At 41.8% G+C, this 21809-nt stretch overlaps 1 protein-coding gene across 1 annotated transcript; it reads left to right on the plus strand.

The window, feature by feature from the left end:
* Positions 1 to 420: 420 nt before the first annotated feature.
* On the plus strand, positions 421 to 18753 carry LOC147015564 (synaptopodin-2-like). The gene is made up of 5 exons (XM_085850427.1): positions 421 to 511; positions 616 to 683; positions 8407 to 8721; positions 9077 to 9394; positions 18093 to 18753. Exons 3-5 carry the CDS (start codon positions 8430 to 8432, stop codon positions 18311 to 18313), a joined length of 831 nt encoding a protein of 276 aa, XP_085706553.1. The 5' UTR covers positions 421 to 511; positions 616 to 683; positions 8407 to 8429; the 3' UTR covers positions 18314 to 18753.
* Positions 18754 to 21809: the final 3056 nt, after the last annotated feature.

Below are 21809 nucleotides of genomic sequence, written 5' to 3' on the forward strand. Positions count from 1 at the left end.
TTGTGCTAACTACGTTATGGTTGCTTGTCCCCAGATTTTCTCCCACCTTCACCTCAACCTTGTTGGGATCATTACTTATAAGGACTGGTTCTTTGCTTGTAGAAATTAATTGAGTGTTTTTAATGTGTTACTGTGCCCTTTCACCATCTTCCTAAACATGTTTCAATTCCCTTAATCTTCGTTGCACTGACATAATTTACACATTTGTACAATTTACATACACATTGTCAAGATTCCTCATTTTCTTAACTTTCCCTTCCACTCCCCCCTTTCCCTTCCACCCCAAGTGTCGTTTCTCTGTCCTTCCCTTTCCATTTGATTTATCAAATGTATCTTCCTTTCCCCACATGTACATCTAATGTTGACATTTTATCCTCTGTTACACACACCACACACACACACACACACACACACACACACACACACACACACACACACACACACACACACACACACACACACACACACCCTTCCCTCTGCGTTCAGTCTATTCCTGCCATGCTGACTGAAGGTAAATTAAAAATAGTCTTAGTAACCATCGACCAGCATAAGGTAGCCTACATCATTTTTCCTGTATCTGTACATCTCTTCTACCTCACTGTCTCTGTAATACAGTGTCACATCTTCTAAATCTGAGTCGCCGTCTCTACCTGCACCCCCACATCATCCGATGCAGTTTGAAGGTAATTCACCAAATCAATGTTTTCTTTTTGATAAAAATTGTTCGTTAAAGAAGGCTATGAGGTTGTAAATAATCATATAAGGAGGTTCTCGTCTGTGTAACTAAAGGTATTTATCGGTGTAGGTATATTTGTAATATATGATTGGCATTTGGATTAAAGGTGAGCAGTAAATCTATAATCTGACTGACATGTGAAGTCAATGGCTGAGATTACCAAGTGTTATTTTTCTCACATTGAAACAATTTTATCCTTTTAACTGAGCAATGACCATCATGTTATTTATCTATTTCTGTGAGGTAACATAAGTTCCATCACACAAATATCTATCATGTATGTGTCATGTATGTATGTATATAGTATGTATGTATATATCATGTATGTGTCATGTATGTATGTATCATGTATATAGTATGTATGTATATATTATGTATGTATGTGTCATGTGTGTATGTATATGTATATATCACGTATGTATGTGTCATGTATATATCATGTATGTGTCATGTATGTGTCATGTAAGTATGTGGCATCTATGTATGTATGTATGTATACATCATCTATGTTGCCAGAATGAAATGAACATCACTGACTGCAAGGAAAATTATAACGATCTGTGATACAAACACAACAAGAAAAAGAACAATTGGAGATTGCAGCCCCTCGCCAGGAAACTTTTGTGTGGTGTTTGTGTAGTTTTTTTGTGGTGTATTTTGTGTGGCACTTGTGTACTCGTGTGTTACGAAATTAATAAGAGACATAATTAGAACTGCCACTTTATAACTGCTGGCAGTGATGATCGGGTAACAAGATGGCCCGCTTTGATTGGACACTTGACCCTGACCCAAGACGTTTAAAAAAAAAAAAATGATTATATTTAATTCAGAACAGTATTAAAATAAATTCAATTCAAATCAAATGGAAGACCAAATAGGTACAGTCCTGCATTGGAGTCATCAGAAGGAATATGAACAAGCAAAAAGAAAATATGAAGTCATCAGGAGGAACCTGGATGGGACTTGGATTTCAGCTGCGACTCCTCTACCTTCAAACCTATCCAGACACAGCCAAGTCGCTTTATTCAAAAAATAAATAAATTAAAAACAGATATAAAATTAAATAATTCTGGCTGCCAGACCATGCGTCTGATCAAGTTGAAATATAAAACATGTATTCCCCATCACTATTAGATCACAATTGTGAAGTTTCACGTCTATTGATTAAGCGATTCCAGAGAAAACATCATTGAATACTTTTCTTAAATCCAACATGGCTGCCAAACCATCTGACTTAACAATTATTCATAAACAATTTTATACACGTATGCCTTGGGGAACATTTATGTGAAGTTTTCCGTCAATCTGCTGCCGAGCCGTTCTAGAGAAGGTTTTTATATGTTTTAGAGTAACTCCAATATGGCTGCCAAACCATGTGACCTATGATGTCATATGTGTGAACCTTTTGTTCCTCATGGATAGTTAGTCATATGTGTAAAGTTTCGCCTCCATCTGTTCAGCCATTTCGGAGCAGATTTTTGAAGGTTTTGTTTTAAAAAACAATATGGCTGCCGAATGACGTGACCAATGACGTCATCAAAAAATTGTGGACCATTTTATCCAAAGATGACCCTCAAAAATGTTCATACTGATCGGATGTAACGTTCTACATAAGAAATTATGACATCATTAAATAATCACACTCATTCCCCATGAGGAGCACTTGCCATGTGCCAAGTTTAATTTTTTTTTCTTTGGGGTGGTTTCAGAGATGCAGTGGTCCAAAGGTTTTCCATTTTCCAACATGGCTGCCACATCATGTGACCTATGACGTCATAATTATTAAAGCATTCTACATGAGTAGTCACATGAATGGTGAAATTTTTGTCTCAATGCAACAAGCGGTTGCAGAGAAAAATACTAATGTTTTGTGGGGACAAACAAACAAACAAGCAAACAGACCAGCGGATGCAAATGCAATACCCTCTCCTTCGATGAGGGTATAAAAATGGACTACCTGTATAAATATCTGGCAGCACGTCCTTTGGCATCATAGTGTTTGGATCCGTGAAGGAATCAAATCAATGATGTCTGTATGATAGCCTGATTTAGATTTTGCCATATGTGGAGCAGAGTTTGTTGCAGCCCTTGCATATTACTTGGCAGAGGTCAGCTTTCTGCAGTTTTAGATCCATGTTCTCAGACGTGTCCGACGGCGTTCAAGTCAGGACTCTGCGGTGCCCAGGAAAGGAGGTCACTCTGTCTCTTCCAGGCAGAGGTGGCACCATCTTCCTGCACTAAATCTGTTCCATTCTTCAAAATGTCTTGATGGTACACAACAAACATTCAGAATCACATCGACCACAGAGTCCTGATGTAGATGCCATCGACCATGTCTGGGAACACACTCCTCTGGATTGGCTTATGAACGTATCAATAATTCCCATCTGAAAAGATCAATGTGTAGTGAGTGGTGTGAATGGGGTATTAAAGAACCAGATATGATATGGAAGTGCTTTGTGTAATCCACTATATTTCTGTGCAAGCATGCACCACACCATCTTGTTCATATTTTTATAACATCAGCCTTTAATCTTCAACAAACAGGTTAATGAAGAGATAAAGTGTGCAAGTGTGACTCCTGTAGAAAGAAATCAAAACAACACAACTCGGTCATGCTTGTGTCCTCGACTATGTTTATGGTGGGAATGAGGATAATATGACTGAGTATCTTGAGATATTAAGAAATATTCCCCCCTTGGTGAAGATCTGAATCCGGATACGAGAATTATTTAATTCTAAATAGATTTTTCATCATTGAGAGATTGGGCCAAAAACGATATTTCGCATGATATTTCAAAAATATATTGGGTCCAATATGTTCTCGTGGATCAGGCGTAGCGTGGAGGAGGTGTGCGCTGCACCGAGTGCCCTTCTCATTTTTTTGTCGTTTTCATCATGTTTTGCATATGGAAGAAGAAGTTCTCATATAAAGTGGATGCGGATGGGCTTTGCATTCTGAAATACTTTCTAGTTCCAATTGCACCCACCCCCCTAAAAGGAAGAAAATGCTAAAATGGGCGAATTTTTTTTCCACAGTGGAATAGAGGATACTGGACATACGTACATACATACACACAGTACATACATACATAGAAACAGTACATACTGTGCATACATACTGTACATATGTACATACACACATACACACAGTACATACTGTACACACAAACACACACAGTACATACTGTACACACAAACACACACAGTACATACTGTACACACAAACACACACACAGTACATACTGTACACACACACACACACACGGTCCATTATATATGGATTGCTTGAGTCTAGTTTTGCAGGAATCAGGTCATCATTGACAACTATTTCGGTTGCGGTAACTTGGAGTTTTGTTACCTCCACCACCAAAGGTGAAGGAGGTTGTGTTTTCACCCATTTTTGTCTTTGTTTGTTATTTGCAAAATCGAAGATTTTTCAAGTATATTGGTTAGTGGATTTTGATATTCTGTCTGTCTGTTTGTCAATCACCTTGACGTCACAATTCTAAACCAATTGTCATGAAACTTCACCAAGTTGTAGTGGTCTCAACTGAGTAGCCTATTGATTTTGAGGTCAAAGGTCATATTGAGGTCTAATTTCTAAAATAATTTTTCATCCGATTGACTTGAAATTTTAACAAGATTCACGTATCACGTCACTGAATTGGGAAACCAACTATTTTTCAGGTCAAACTTCTAAAATCATCAAATTCCCTCTGAAAAATCAATTTTCATGTGATTAACCTGATTATTAAGCAGAAATTGCAGAGTGTACATACTGAATTTGGAAACCAACTATTTTTGAGGTCAAAAGGTTTAAAGGTCAAATTAAGGCCAAACTTCGAAAAATCATTCATTTCAATCTGAAAAATAATCAATTTTCATCCGATTGACCTGAGGTTTAGTTAAGATTGTCAATTTTAATCTCAATGAAATGCACAATTTGATGTATCCATGGCAACCTCTGCAGAGGGGGTGGATTTTGCAAGTATCGTGCTCTGCACGACGTCTTCTTGTTTGTTGGTTTGAGTACAGGATCTCAAAAAGTTTAGATGGATCCGGATGAAATTTTGTGGAGAGGTTCAGTGTGTGACAAGGACGAACTGGTTAGATTTTGGTGAAGATTCGGATCCAGATCCGAATACCAGAATTTTTTAAGTGATTCTTCCCCATTGAGAGATAGGGCCAAAAACGATACACAGCACGATATCTCAAAAAGTAATGGACGGATTCGGATGAAACTTGGTGAAAATATGACATGGAAGAATTGATTCAATTTTGGTGAAGATCCGAATCCAGATCTGGATATGAGAATTATTTAAATTTTAAAAGTAATTTTTCACCATTGATAGAGCCAAAACTATATAGTCCCGTTCACATGATATTTTAAAAATGTATTGGGCCCGATATGTTCTCGTGGATCAGGCATTCTGAGGTGGAGGTATTCGCTCTACCGAGTGCCCTTCTAGTTTTGATTGCTTCTAAACCAATCAAGATACATAAAGCATTGAGCGGACAAACTGTGATCCATCTAACAACCTTTGCATAGCAAAGATTTCCGACTCAACTAGGGCATCGTCCTCTGCCCTCCCACATAATGTGTTGCCTATACAACAAATAAGTTGTTGGCAGAATCGCCCAACAAAAGAGGCATTTTTACAAAATGAAATATTCCCAACATTGGGTAAACGAGTTCAAATTCATCCAGGTGACTCAGGACAATGTCAGCAGCAGAATGGAAAACGCCTTCATTGCAAAAATATTGGCATAACAAGTTGATATACTACTTCAGTGTGCTCGTCTCAAAAACTTTTCATATCTGGGTACACTGTGGCATAGTCAGTAACTCGGGATGGAATTACTGGAAGAAATCATTCTCGCTTGAATGGTACGGTGCTTTGAGAGATGAAAGCATGGAAACATTGAGGAGGTACTTGTCCTTCTTCTCCTGGCGACACCACGCATCAACCCAGTCTAATGAGAAACTCTGTCAGCTGCTTTAACTGATGCAGTATCAGACAATTGTAGCCTAAGATATTCGACTACTTTGAGGGTTCTGTGCAGTTCTTGTTGATTGACAGGATTATGATGATAGTCCACAGGTTGCCATGGTCATTTAGACCTCAGCTTGCAATAACTTTTTTTTTTTTAATTTTGTGGCTCAGAGGTTAGGTTTTCCTTGGTGAACTTCAGCAGAGCAGTCCTGAAACAGAACCAGCTGTTCATCAGAGCAGCCCCAGGCAAAAATAGCATTCCTTTCCTGTAGTAATTCTCTGCAGACTACTGTAGTAGGACCTGTTACCAACTATAGCATATGAGAGTACTACTCTCATATCGCATAGTTCTAGCTGTAGCATTTTTGCCTGGGGTAGAGCTGTGTCATGTGTGCCAGCCATGCCAGACAATGACGAGCAGTTTTCAAAGTCAAAGTTATTAAGAGCTCCAACGGTGAAACCTGTGCCATTGAAGTGACTTGGTAGAGGTATACTGTTCATTTCACACGTCTGCAGAGCATAAGCAAACAAGTTTCGACTTTTAATAACATCGGTGTAGCTCCTGGATATGGCAATATGTATATTTAGCCCTGCATTAAGCGAGCCATCGCCGGCACCCTGAATAAATTCCAAATTCCTGCCAAAACTACTTAGTCGAACGTCTCGCCTGCCAGTCCGTGAAAGACTTGGGCCAAAAACTTCTCTCCAGCAAACCCTACATGAACATGGGGATAATTGTGGCCCTTAAAGAAAGAAGAAGATTCTTGTGCCACCAATGCAGATCACTAGTTCTGTGCTGGAATTAACAACTACCTGACTAACAGAAATGTTTGTTATTGCTTTGAGGAGGAAGAAAAACAAAAAGAAGTGAAATTGAGAAATGTTGAGGCACCAAATTTTTTTGTGTATCCTGTTATACCAACGTGTACAATTGACCTTGAACAAGTGCTGATTCACTCATTACAGAAACAAAGTTCACTTTGAGATCCTATCCAAGCATTGGGTAACACCAGGGTCAGATCATGAACACAAATAACCATCCCCCCCCAAGCCTGGTATTGGCTTAGCAGCTTGGGTGGCTGAAGGGTGGCTGGCTTAGGATCTTAGGGGTCCTGAGTTCGAGCCCCGTTGGTCGCTGAATTAACACCACGTGGGGTTGACTCAGCCTGTCATTCTTCTGAGGTTGGCAAAATGAGTACCAGTGCACTAGTAGAGGGGCACATCATCAGCAGCATAGCTGTGCTTCCAAGAAATGACAGCTACCTAGCAGCCAAGCTGCCATATGCAAGAACAGAACAGAACTATCTCCCCCCTACAATGGGGTGGGGGTGGAAAACGACTTACGATTTTTGTATGTGCACATGCCACAGTGCAAGTGGTTTCCTGACCCCCTGTTAAACCTGCTGTTGCCTTAACGGTTAAGGTGGCTGGCTGAAGATCTTACTTAGGGTCTTGAGTTTGAGCCTCTGTTGAAATAACACCGTGGGTTCACTGAGCCTGTCATCCTCTGAGGTTGGCAAAATGATTAGCAGCTTACTGGTAACAATGGGCACGGCACAGCCACAGTTCCAGAAATGATACAACCAGCAGCCAAAGGAGGAGGAGGAGATTGGGACCATACTCTGTGCAGAGCGTTGGTGCTGCCTAAGCAGTCTCCTTGACTATCGGATACAATCCTGGACAGGTCACCACTCCGACACAGTATACCAGCATGCTGGCACAGGTCACCACTCCGACACAGTATACCAGCATGCTGGCACAGGTCACCACTCCGACACAGTACACCAGCATGCTGGCACTCATTTTTCTGACCTTGGAAGGATGACAGGTCGAGTTAACCCCACCTGGTATTAATTAAACACCTGAGCGGGATTTGAACTCAGGATCCTAGGATCCCAAGCCCACCACCCTAACCATTAAGCCAACACCAGGTATAGCCATAGGCTGCATATGAAACAACTCACCCCTGCTGCAAACAGAGGGGAATTATTATGCACTGCAAAATGTATTTTCCCCACATTCCCCTCACCCTTCGCAGGCTGCTTGGGTGTTTCTCATGGAAGGAGGGGGTGAGGTGACCATAAAATTTAGACGAGGTCTATTTATCACACCAATTTGTTTTGGTATATCTCATCATATATTTCAAAACCTGTGTTTGTGTTCTATTCCCTTTATCATCCTTGTTTGTGATGTACCCCCTTTGTCATCCTGTGTTCTCTCTGTTATAACTGGAAAAAAATATATTTACCTTCACTGAACAAGTATCCTTTCATTAGAAAACTTATTTTCACATTAATTTCTCCAGGAATTTTGGTTAGAATCGCCCAATTATTGCTACACACCTTTGATGGTGTATTTCCTTTTGACAGTTATTGTTGTTGGGTTCTATCTGTCCCCTTTGTTTGTGTACAGTGCCAATATATCCCCCCCCCCACTCCGCCATTTTTTTTTTGAAATGCATGCAACTTCAGTCCGATCCCTCGAATACATGAAAAGTAGAGACGTCATTAACAAGTCCATACTCAGCACCATCTGGAATTTTAAGTTGGTATTTGTTTGTGACTTTGTGTCACATTCACAGCATTTAGTGGGTTACGGATCTTTAGGGTTTTGAAATATGTTTCAATCGTTTATAAGCCGAGATGTTTTCTTGTCATTTGATTTGATCTCTAGAATTCATTTGAAGGAAATATTTCATGGAGTTGCTGCAGAATGAGGGAAGAGGTGCTCGGCTGTTTGCACGGCGCCGGGAGCGTACCTCCCGGCTGGAAGCTTTAATTGAGAGGCAGTCACCACCTGTGGCTAGTAAAAGTGCAACGGAGGGCAGAGCTGTTCCACCCCTGCTCACTGGATGTGCTGAGATGAGTGAAAAGGTGGGGGTGGATCTCCAGTGGGGGGCATGGCCCACACGAGTCACGCCTCCTGTAGGTGTAGCTGCCAAGTTACGTTCTACCTCTTCAAAAAAGGCACCACTAAAATCTGGAAAAGGTGATGTCTGCAACACAGTGCCAATACCATGTACTATTCATACGCTGTCTGTCAATTTAGTATTTTCTCGTGTTCAGCACTATCACAATATACAGTACAGTAGTTGCACGACAAAATAAAACTGGCAGTATCAACCATTACTACATTATCTAAGGAATATTAAATCACTTTCAAAAGTATAAATGATCTGTACTGACAATATATCCACTTCACATTTAACTGTCATCCTCTTTCTTCCTCAATCCTCTTTTCTTTTCCTTGTACTTGCTTCTCTGCTTTTGCTGCCCCTCCCCCCCAAACTTCCGAAACCATAATATATATTATTTTTTAAATTGCATAATTTTTACTCCCATAGTCCCCCGAAGACCATTATCTTCTCTTAATCGCTCTGCCCGTCCCTTCACACCCATTTCCTCGCCCCCTGTGAGGTCTCCCACTATTTCCCTCACAGTTCCTTTTGTTCAGGTTTCTTCAAATACAATGCCACAACCTTTCCCTCCTCTGGCTTCTCCTCTGGCTTCCCCCTACACAATGCCTCCACCTCTGGCTTCACCTACTACTGCATACTCCTTCCCCCAGAGTGGCTCTGCTGATATCCCTCCACCACGCTCTGGGCTTCTAGATTCTGCAAGAGGAAGACACAACCAGCATCTGCCAATGTTTACCTTTCAAGGTAGGATCAGTTGCAAAACACTATCAACTAAAAAGCATCTGAAAATGCAAAGCCCATCCACTTTGTATTCGGACTTCTTATTCTTCTCCCGTATGCTAAACATGATGAAAACGCAAGTGTAAGAGAAACCCCCCCCCCCCAAAAACTGACGATATGAGGCGACCTTGACTTTTGACCTTTTGATCAAAAATACCAATTGGCTTCTAGCTTTTGATTGGTGAACCGATTCAGTTACCCAATATGCCAATTCTTAAAATTCTAAGTCAGTTGGATGAAAATTGATGATTTTATGTTGACGTTGACCTTTTGACCAAATTATTAATTTGTCTTCTCCATATTTTCATCATAAAGTTTTGTTGAAAATTTGATGACAAAAGCTCAAATGGGAAATCGTTAAGGCCCGGACAGACAGACAGACAGACACACTTATATATAACTATATAAATATTTTCAAGTGTTTGTTTGTGTGCATTTGCATGTTATTCTTTCACGGACAAACCGTAGCACCGAGAGGCTCCAAATTTTGGGTATAGCTACTTCAGGCAAGGTTTTAAGCTGTCAGAAACTGACAATGATGTCTGTTTTGAACCCATCAAAGGCCGCTATAAAGTATACCACCGCAAAAAAAGTTTACAAACCACCGCTGGGAAAATCTCACCCAGCCAGATAGTGCCATGTATCCCCTACAAGTATATCTATATATTACTAAAACTCTCATCTTGTGTGTGTATATATATATATATATATATATATATATATATATATATATATATATATATATATATATATATATATATATATATATATATATATATAAATATATATAAATATATATATATATATATATATATATATATATATATATATATATATAAATATAAATATATATATATATATATATATATATATATATATATATATATATGTATGTACAATATCTCACAAAAGTGAGTACACCCCTCACAAATATGTAAATAATTCAGTGTAACTTTTTAAGCAGCTGTGCTAGAAGCAAAACCTTGGAGTTGATGACAGAGTAGACATTCTACAATATGTATGTTCTTCTTCTTTCGGCTGCTCCCGTTAGGGGTCGCCACAGCGGATCATCCGTTATGATCCGCATACTGATTTGGCATAGGTTTTACGCCGGATGCCCTTCTTGACGCAACCCTGGTCGCCTCTTACGACACAGGGATAAGGATTGGGTTTCGCCATGACTCCGGGCTGCCCCATACCCTCTCATAGCACGGCCCAGCACAGAGCTCCCATCCTTAAGCGATCCTCCAACCCAAGCCTCCAAGTAGCCGGATTACAGGCGCACGCCACTACGCCCGGTTTTACATTCTGCAATATGTATACAGGCACAAAACTGCCATTCCATAAAAACAATGTGGCATATTACGAATATTTGTGAAAGAGGAGGCAACAAAAGTGAGTACACCCCTGCTATTGTCTGCACAAGAAGTAAGTCAAGCCTGGTAAAACAGCTTCCATTTTCATCATTTTCTGCATATTTTCAGAGTGTTAAATGTACAAATATGCACCAAACAATACACATAATGTCCAGAGAGCTACAACCTCCATGGTATGTTAAAAGTGAGGAAGTGTACTCAATGCAGTAATTGTCTATCTGCTTGCTGAACAAATAATTGCATAGGAAATCCTGTACCAATCGCCATTGAGAAAGCAGCATGGCTCCTCATGGTAAAGAGCTCTCGAAATATGTCAAAGATCGAATCGTTGCACCACATAAAGATGGCCAAGGATACAAGAAGATCAGTGCTTCTTTGAAAGTAAGCCTCAACACCGTGGCCAAGGTCATCCAGAGGTTCTCCAAGAAGCGAACAACAATGAGTTGTGCTCGCCAGGGCAGACCGGCAAAGATGACTGCACGTACTGTTCGCCAAGTTCAGAATCTAGTCCTCCAAGACAGACGACAAAGTGCCACCAAGATTGCTGAAGAGATTTCTTCAGCTTCTGGCCACTCTGTTAGTGTGCAAACCTGAAGCAGAGCCACAAGAAAGCTCACAAACAGTTTTCTGAAGCACATCAATCCAAGCCCCTGGACTACTGGCAACATGTCCTATGGTCTGATGAAACGAAGATCAATTTGTTTGGATGTGACAGAGTGCAGCGCATCTGGTGGCGACCTGGGGAACAGTACCAAGACAAGTGCGCTATCCCTACTGTCAAGCATGGTGGTGGTGGTGTCATGGTTTGGGGATGCATGAGTGCTGCCGGTCCTGGAGAACTCAAGTTCATCGAGGGAAACATGGATTCTACGATGTACTGTGACATCCTGAAGGAGAAGATGTTACCCTGCCTGCGAAAACTTGGTAGAGGAGCTGGATTTCAGCACGATAACGATCCAAAGCATCGTTCCAAGCAGATAACTGCCTTTCTGAAGAAGTTGAAGGTCAATGTGTTGGAGTGGCCAAGCATGTCACCTGATCAAAACCCAATGGAACACCTGTGGGCCATCCTGAAATGTAAGGTTGAGGGACGAAAGATGTACAACATCACGCGACTTCGAGAAGTCATTGCAGAGGAGTGGAACAGGATCCCAGCAAAGACATGTGGAACACTGGTCAACTCCATACCGAGTAGAATAGCTGTTGTGCTCAAAAACAAGGGTGGACAAACAAAATACTGAAAACAATAACGCTTCAATGTGAGAAAGTACAGAGGGTGTACTCACTTTTGTTTCCCCCCCCCCCCCCATTTCCACAAATATGCCCAGTATGCCACATTGTTTCCACAGAATTCATGTTTTGGGCCTGTACAATGTACATGTATAACAAAATGTCGACTCTATCATTTCTTTGAGTCTTGTGTTTATAATACATCTAAGCAAAAAGTTACAATAAAATATGTACATTTTTGTAAAGGGTGTACTCACTTTTGTAAGATACTGCATATATGTTCCCGAAGTACAGCAAAAACGGTACAAGATAGCGCAAAAATTTTAGGACCACCTTACTCGCCATTCTCCTGAGGTGTGCAGTATCAAGTTTCATTAAAATCGAGCAATGAAAAAATTATTAAATAATCAATTCCCGATTCAGTGAGGTACTCTTCAGGAGTATTTGATCAATGCAAACAACCTCAGCGGTATAGTTCGCTGGAGCTATCTTTTTTTTTCTTTCTTGAAATGATTTATTTTTAAAATGTCAAACATTTATAATAGACAAAGAACGATTTATTTTTAAGCATAAAATAAACATCGCCATTTTGATCTAATACTTCCATGTTCATTTATAAATAAAATTGTGTTTGGAAGATTACGCACAATAATTTCTTCGACTTTGTTTTCTCCGTTTTTTTTTTTCACATTGACGTGCAATATCATGTTTCGTTCAAATCGGGCAACGAAAAAAATTATTTAAAAAATCAGTTCCCGATTCAGTCAAGTCCTCTTCGGGATAATTTGATCAATGCAAACAACCTCAGCGGTGTAGTTCGCTGGAGCTATCCTTTTTTATTTTTAATTTTTTTGAAATTACTTTTTTTCCTCAACAGCTATCACAACGGGAACCCAACGGGTTCACGGGTCGTCTAGTGTGTGTGTGTGTGTGTGTGTGTGTGTGTGTGTGTGTGTGTGTGTGTGTGTGTGTGTGTGTGTGTGTGTGTCTCTCTCGGCTTCCCAAGGTTGAAGTCGTCGTACATCCAATAAAATGTCCCAAAACGTGTGAGCGTGCCTTAATCCTCTGCCAGCGCCCTGCCATACCATGCACCCACCCGCAAATAGGCTCAAACACCAATCAACATCATCTCGTCACCCCCAGGAACCAGGGACACCGAGAGCAGGTACCGAGCAGAACCAGCGGGAATGGTCCAACCGTCACCCACCGGCAGGAGCCACCAGGAGCTGCAACCAACAATCAGCTGTTAGAAGCTGTAAGGCTGTCACCAACTCACCAACTGTCACCGACTCACCAACTCACCGACTCACCAACTCACCGACTCACCAACTCACCAACTACTGACTGGAGCAACTGACTGGAACTGAAAGGAACCGTCACCCAGCTGTCACAAAAACGTTCCTCTGGTCCTTTTTATCAGCAACTGGGCGGAGCCTCAAGCAGACTTCAGCTGTGACGTCCACCTTGCCGATTGGCGCATCGTTGCACGTGGCCAACCTTCAACCTCGCGATCATTCCTTCCTTACCAGAGCGAGATGCAGCCCCAAATCAACACAGGCCTGGCTTATGATGCCATGTTTGGGGTGCTGGACAAATGGCAGAAAGCAGCCATTTGCCAAAATTACCGAGTGAAAACGTGAAGCGCTCACAAAACGTCAACAACAAACATCACCTCTCCATTCAGCCAAACATGAACAAGAGCCAGCCAGCACCCATAGAGCTGCCGAACGGGTCGTCAAACGTCGATGGAAAAAGGTGGATGTCAAACATCGATGAAAGAGATGTGGGTCAGGTAAATGATCCACAGCCGTATTCGACCGTCAGAATTATAACTGTTCAGGAAAAGCCCGCGGTGTGCTTAATCAAATATCCTGCAAGTCCAAAGTGTAAATAAATCGTCCACCTCCATGACAATGTGTCCCGATGGAAAGGGGATCGAACGAGCCTCCGTTGGGCTAATGGCTACCTCACGTGCATGAATGTGTCACAAAGAGGAAACGGCCATCCCATAAGAAAGGGAATCTCTTCTATACCCTTCTTCAACGCATCAAAGTGTTAGAATCCCACCAGACAAGGGGGTGGGTCTATCCTGAACATGGATTTCTGGAAATAACTGTCCGAGGAACTCAATATTGTATGCATTAGTGGGATCCGATTCTGAAATCCATAACAATATATATATATATATATATATATATATATATATATATATATATATATATATATATATATGTACATCCTTGTAGAATATAATATTGTTGCATTTCTCAGAACCGCATGCATCCAACAGACGGTGGTCCCAAGACAGTTATTCCATTGATATACATGTAGATAGTCCCTTTCCTTTTGTCTCGTGGGATAACAGGGGTGTGCGTTGTGATGATCTCATTGCTCGGTTTTCTTACATCATTTTTTTCTTCATTTCATTTCTACTCTACTCTTCTGATTATTCCTGAGGTAAATCTGAGCCACGTGTGCCTTCACTGTGAGGTGGGCCCTCATGGAGGCCAGCACATACGGCGCCGCTGCGAGGAAATGATAACGCGCAGGCATTAACGGTGCAGAGCCCTCGTTCCCAAGTGAGCCCTAAACCCAACATGTGCTGCGAGTCATACAGTGCACTTGGCAGTGCGGGATTATCGACTCGAGCTTCCGATGATCTGAGGAAGATTGCCGGTTGCATTAAAAGGGGATACGAATGAATATCTCTGAAGAGGCCGCACGAATGGTGTTTTTCACAACACAGGAAACACAGCCAGCATGATGCCCATGCTGAACAAAATGTGTACGGACACCGATAAAGGTGACTCCACGCCACATTGGCGAGATACGAGTGTGCGAAGGAAGAAGCGGCGTGTTCCTTTTCAACCAAATATTTGATCCATATTGGTGTTCGCCCCGCGCACACGCTTGCAGTCGTGCGAACGCGAGCGCTGACCATGTGGGTAATGGCCAAACCATGCGGACTGTATGGAATGCGCCCGAAGGCAGACACGTACGCCGCTCATGAAACATACATGGATTTATCCATAATGATGAACCTTCGGCCCTCACTGGCAGCAGCGGATTCCCCATGGATGGTGAACGTCTTCTCGTCTCTACGGCCAGCGAAGCTGCGATAGAGCCGGGGAGTGTTGTACAGTGTGAGCCGTGTTGGCGCGCATGGAGCGGGCATGTTGATCGGTGCTGGTCGGACGCCCGAGCGGGCATGCGGGACCCTTGGCCAGTCGCCAGTGCATGGCCTAGGGGTTTTTGTGGGACAATTCGCGTGCCAATTTTGGTGTGGGCGATTCATGTCATGTCGTGGGGTCGGAGCGAAATATGTTCACTGTCTGGGGTGACCTTTCCGGAAATGAAGTGAGGCAGTTTCCGACAAAAGTTAGTGGGCCACGTGACGGGGCCGGGGCCAATCGGAGCGCCTGATTCAGGTGATGGCGTTTCGCTTCAGGGTGGCCCCTCCCCCCACGCTGCAAGTCCTATAAAGGTCAGAGTGGCCCCTCCGCCTCTCTCTTTCGCTCTCTCCCTCTGGCCTCACCCTCGCCTCGCTCTGCTCGACATCGCCACGACCCGCCTCCTGCTGCCTGGATTCCGCCTCTCTCTCTCTCTCTCTCTCTCTCTCTCTCTCTCTCTCTCTCTCTCTCTCTCTCTCTCTCTCTCTCTCGCCTGGCCCTCGTCTCTCTGCACGACCTGCCTCCTGCTGCCTGTACTCCACCTCCTCGTCTCCGCCCACACGACATTGACCCCACCTGCCTACCTGGTCCCACCTACTACTCCATCCACGCATTCTGGACTCCGCCCCTTCTCCACTCAAGCCCCTCCTTCACGAACACGTTCTCCACATGCGCTGCTGAAGCCAGAGACGACGCGCCATTTGCCGGGTACTGCACCACGGAGCATCCCCCTCCCCCCCCCCAAAACGTATTGGTGGCGCGTCGTGCAACCAAAGAACAAAGGTACCGAGATTGTAGCATCAACTCCTCTCCCTTATTGTTGCAATACTCCCTCTTCATCAGGTTTTCTGTCTGTGTGCGTGCGTTTGTGTGTGTTTCCTGGTGCCTGTCTGCTTAAGTAAGACTGCAGAAGATCGTTATTGTTATTATTATTATTGTTATTATTTTCGCATTAAGTCTGTTCTGTGTCCCCTTTTGTAAGTTGCTTGTTTATTTGCTGCACCACACTTCTCTCCCCTATTTCTGCACAACACACCCCAATAAATCCTGATCGTACCACATACCATTCCTTGCCATTGTTAATAAATTATTATTAGAAATGTTACCTGCTCGTTTTTGTGGTTTCTTTCATTGATCCAGCATGGTCCAATTCCGAGCTTAGCCAGGACTTTATTCCCAACAACCCGTTCCTTTTATTAGGTATGTCCTTGGCAGTGTCGCTCGGCTGCATCTGATCCGGTGAAGTTATCCAATCCGGTAGAGTGATTCGGTTCGGACAAGGCGTACACAGGGCATGTTCCCCGGTAATTAAATCACGTGATTAATTAGGTGACCCGATTAACCCATAGACTGGAGGATCCGAGGTCACGAGGTTGAGTTATTGGCGTCCACGGTCGGTTTAGCGACCCACCACGTCACGGAATTATCCGTGTGCGACGGCCTTCAATTCTGGGAGTCTGGTGGGAGCCGAGATAGCTTCCCCCACCTCGTGGTCTTCTCACCCGACCCCCGGCCCACAACAAAATTATAGGAATGTCCTTGTCTTCTACTTGTAATTCTCACTTTATGTTCATAACATTGAATAGACTACTGTTGTGACAAGTTTGGAGTTTAACTAATTGTATATATAAAAAAATAATTACAGGTCAAGAATATTATAAGATTATTCTCACATTATATGAGATATACTTACTTATAAAAACTCAATTACTGAACATTAAATAATAAGTTCTACACCACCATATTAATATCGAGTGAGGTACCCATGTTATGCATGGGTGGGAGCCCGAAAACAAACAGGCAATGCGGAGACGGTGAATGGCAAACCATGAACCAACAGATTCCACATTCCTGTGACACCTTCAGTCGAATGTCAGGCATGGACGTGAATGTTCGTGAATGACTTGGGCAAAAAACTTACTGCAGCTGACCCCATAAGAATGTGAATATTATGTTTCTATTGGTGGTCAATGGGGAAACCGCGAATGTGAGAGAAAAATTGCGGCATCTGATGGGTGGAAACCGAGAATCACAATTGTATTGAGAAATTTCTGAAGCTGCGAATGTGTTTACATGCTGAGAATGGTCAGCATCTTACGGGTGGAAACTCAAAATCACAACTGCATTGAGATATCACCGAGCCAGCGAATATTTCCACATGCGGTAAATGGCGAAACTGTGAATGCCGAATCTGTGAATGAGCTTCCATGCGGAGAGGGAGCAGGTTTGTATGGGTGGAAGCTCAAAATCACAATTGTATTGAGAAATTCATGAAACCTCCCACCCACCTTAGGATGGAGAAAAAGCAGAGTCGTTCAGGTGCAAACTCAAAATCATAATTGTATTGAGACATTATCAAACCAGCGAAAGTTTTCACATGCGGTAAATGTTGAAACTGTGAATGCTGAACCCGTGAATGGGTTTACATGTGGAGAGAGAGATAGAGATAGAGATAGAGAGAGAGATAGAGATAGAGATAGAGATAGAGATAGAGATAGAGATAGAGATAGAGAGAGAGAGACTTCATTTGGGTAGAAATTCAAAAACCTCCCACCCAACTTAGGACACCCGCGTGGACCCCTAAATGTTCCAGAGAAATTTTGGCGGGGCCAGTCCCAAAACTGAGGGACGAGTTTGGGGACGGACAGACAGACACTCCTGCTTTATTATCAAAAGATTATTATATAGATGTTATTAATGAGATAGAAATACATTATAGCTCTTTCTCGCCAAACTATCTTTCATGTCATATTCAATATATGTATTAATGTATTAAATACATCCGATTTCCAGAATCATTGCTTCAAAAGGAGCTAGGTGGTGTCCTTGTTCTTCCTATTGATACTTTCCCCCAGAAGCCTCACGTTTGTCTCCATTTTTCTGCAGAAAGACCAAAATTGGCACCCAACCCAGATCTGCTCTCCCTCGTCCAACGCATCGATACAGGTCAAGTTGAAAGTCAGAATGAAGGCAAAGAGGTCAAGGTCAATCCCAGGCCAAGTTCAGAAGTCGTGAAAGCCAAGTTGCAAGCAGGAGGTCGTGGCGCTGAGCTTTTTAGACGCCGAGAAGTGAGGATGGAGTTTCTTGAATGTAGTGACGATATATGATGTGGATTCCTGTTTTTCAGAGGATGTCACTTTTTGCTTTTCTGGCTTTCAAATTTATCTTTATCATTTGATCATCAAGTTCACATATTTGTCTCTCTTTCCCAGGTATTTTAATGATACTTCATTGTTTCTTGATATCTTGCTTCGTCTTCAATCATCTTCATTCAGCTTTCACTTTGACTACATGCTTTTTCTTATGATAAAGGCCGACACGAATGCACGTTATTTTGAGGAAGCATGCTTATCTCCACAAGGAGGAGTTCCTCAATGTAGCTTCATTCTAGTCTAATCTGCGTAGGATTGATGGTGTTCATTGTAAAGGTCCTGCCTCACACCCCAAATTGCCTGCAGCTCTGTGCCATTGAGAGAACATTCACTTTTGAGAAATTTGGTAATAAACATATGGATTACAAAAGGTCAATAAAGACCTTAAGCATCAACTGTAAATCTGTGATATATTCTTGGTGTGATGTAAAACAAGAGGGATATTGAGGAGCAATTTCATTCCACCATTTTTCCATGGATATTGTCTTTATCTGTGGTGAAATGGCCTAGGTATACACATTTCACTTCCTCGACAAGTATCCAAAATGTTGAACCGGTAATATTGCAATACAGTACCCAACTCAATCGTTGGGAAAGTTGTAATACCAGTACAATGATATAACGATGGTTTTAGTTGCAAGTGACATTATAATATTATTATTTACCGAATAATAAAGAAAGTAAGTCAGTAATAAAGTTAATTTAGTCGTGACACTCACCAAAATAATATTGAGACCAGGTTTCCCGAACAAGAGGGAGTGAGTAAGATAATTGCTTTATTGTTAGCTCTCACACAATCCCGTTTGAGTCGAAGAGCATATGGTAATTCACAAAACACGGAGCAGGAACACAACATTACATTACAAAGCGGGAGGTGGTGGAAGTGGTGGTTAATGGGAGGAGGTATGGTGGGGGGGGGGGGTGCCAAAGGAAGGATCTGCCTGGGTGCCAAATACTCTAGGTACGTCCCTGGCACAGCCTATTCCATTATTCCACCTGTATATAACACCTGTTGATTGTATCATTATAATACAATTGATACTGTCATATTATAGTACATATAGCCTAATATAAATAAACATGAATAATGTGTAACAAATTAGTAATAAAATCAGTAAAAAATAATGCTGCATAATGTGAATAAACTTTGGATGAATACACTATATGGCATATACATCTACTGTAGTGTACAGTGAGGATCCACTCCCACAGAGCTGATTTACATTCATGCCGAGGCTTTTAATGTAATAGGAAAACACAAAAAAATGAACATTACAGATCACACTTTAAATCAAATGATTTCATAAATCTTACTAAAATACACAATTTGGTGTATGACTGACTGTCTGACTGTTTTTTTTTTTTGCTGTCTGACTGTTTTTTTTGACAGCAATACATTCAGTCGTTACATATTCAATCGCAACCAAACTTGACAGGAGGACGAAGGGTCACACGACAGAGGTTGTAGTGATTTAACTTGCCCCCTCCCCAAAGGGGATTTGTGCCATGGGTGAAGTCCGTGTTGAGGTGTATAATAGGTTATCATGGCTTTCATGGGGCCCACATTCCGGATGTAAATATTATTATTATAATCACAAACGATTCACTCAATTCTGTCCAACGTACAGTTACATTTTTAAACAGTCGCTATTCAACTCAAAGAAGTTTTAAGGAAACGCAACGTGCTTAAGGCATTCTTTACTTATCGCGTCTCCCTCAGACGAACGCATCAGAGCTGTCTCGACTTGCTAGGCCTCGAGGGAAGCTGCAACGATCTTTACTAAACAAAACTGCCCACACGAGTCTTTACGCATGAATGATGAATCCCATTACCTCTCCGATTTTTCTAGCCATGACATGATATGTGGACAATATATGGATTGTTTAGAACATATCTTGATTCCTCTCCCAGCCATGGTTTCATGTGTGATATTGCCACCGACACCATTACTGACAAATTGTGACCGTAATTTGATGCATAACCATATTCCTAAGGTTTAATGGTATTGGTTAATACTCGCCAGAGGGAAATTTGGAGAGAATTTGACTTAGTTACACATGGGCGGTGTATCGGCTAACAGTCGCGGGTTCACATACCTACCGGTACTATTTTAACCAGTTATCCGGTTCCGTTAAGTCGTGGCCGATTTCTGGTGACATTAATCATCAGACGTCTCCAAACATCCCGAATCTTTCTGAATACGTTGATCTTCTCAGTTGACAAGATTTTAATATTTTTGAGGTTTAAATAAAGACCCGCCTTTTTACTCTTCTTCTTCACTGCCTGCAACAGTTTCCACAAGTCCTCTTTACTTTCTACCAACAGAGTGGTATCATCAGCACACCTTAGGTTGTTCTTCCAACTTCCTCCAATCCTGAATCCAGCATCTATATCATCCAAATTATATTTTTCACCAGAATTATTCTAACCACAAATTAATCGGTCAAATGCATTCAATGAAAATGGCATGATGAAAATACCAACATGGGGGCTGGCAGGATGGCCATGAACTATGTACAATCTCCTCTAAGCTGTCTATCCTGAATACGAATCCCGGACCCAGCTGTCATCCCGGTTTCACAGGCAGGGTGATTTATCAATGTGTGTCATTTCTCGGATGGATATTAAACTGGTATCCAGTCTGCCATCATTAGTTAGTGAACTTTAAAGGTCCCATGACACTCAAAACTTTCTGGTTATTTATATAGTAACTTGACCTTCCCAGTGAAGAAATTACCCATGTTTCTTTTTTTTTAAATCAACAATGGGATATTTAGACCAATATTTCGAACATTTCTCGTGCTTTTCACAACTTGCTATGCCCCGCCCCTAAAAAAAAGTTGACTTCAGCGAACCACAGATCACGTGACCGTTGACGTCATCTCCAGAACGCGACTCGCACAGAGTGGATTGACTCGATGTCGCGCGCCGTATAAAGTACGTACAAATGCATTGTGCGCATGTGTTTGCTATCTCACTGATCGTCTTAATTCCTGTGATTGTTTCGCAGAAAAGAAATTCTGCTTCTGAGCCGTGTATGCACAACAATCATGAGGCAATTATTTATCCCTTTACTACCTTGTCGTAGTCGTGTACCAATCCAATACATGTATGCACAATAAAAGGCTGTACCATGTCCACAAAATATAAAATGTGACTGTAGAACCTTTCCATTAAAAAAGAAACTTACAGGGACATACAAGTAAAATACTAAATATTAATATTGCATCATTTCAAGGCGCAAGGAGATAATTTTAAAATCAAACAATGTGAAAAACCTGCACCCACATTTTGCAGCTTATTGAATATAACATTTAGCCAAAATGCTGTAATAAATGAACAGGGAAAAATATGTTGGCACAACTATGATAGACAAATTTATCTGTCCTATTACACGGCCTCATAGCCTCGGGACTCTTACGCATTTACTTATACATTGTGTGCATGCTA

Source organism: Eptatretus burgeri, chromosome 12 (genome assembly GCF_056783735.1).
Source record: "Eptatretus burgeri isolate ZD-2024b chromosome 12, Ebu_testis_v1, whole genome shotgun sequence".
Classification (NCBI taxonomy): domain Eukaryota; kingdom Metazoa; phylum Chordata; class Myxini; order Myxiniformes; family Myxinidae; genus Eptatretus; species Eptatretus burgeri.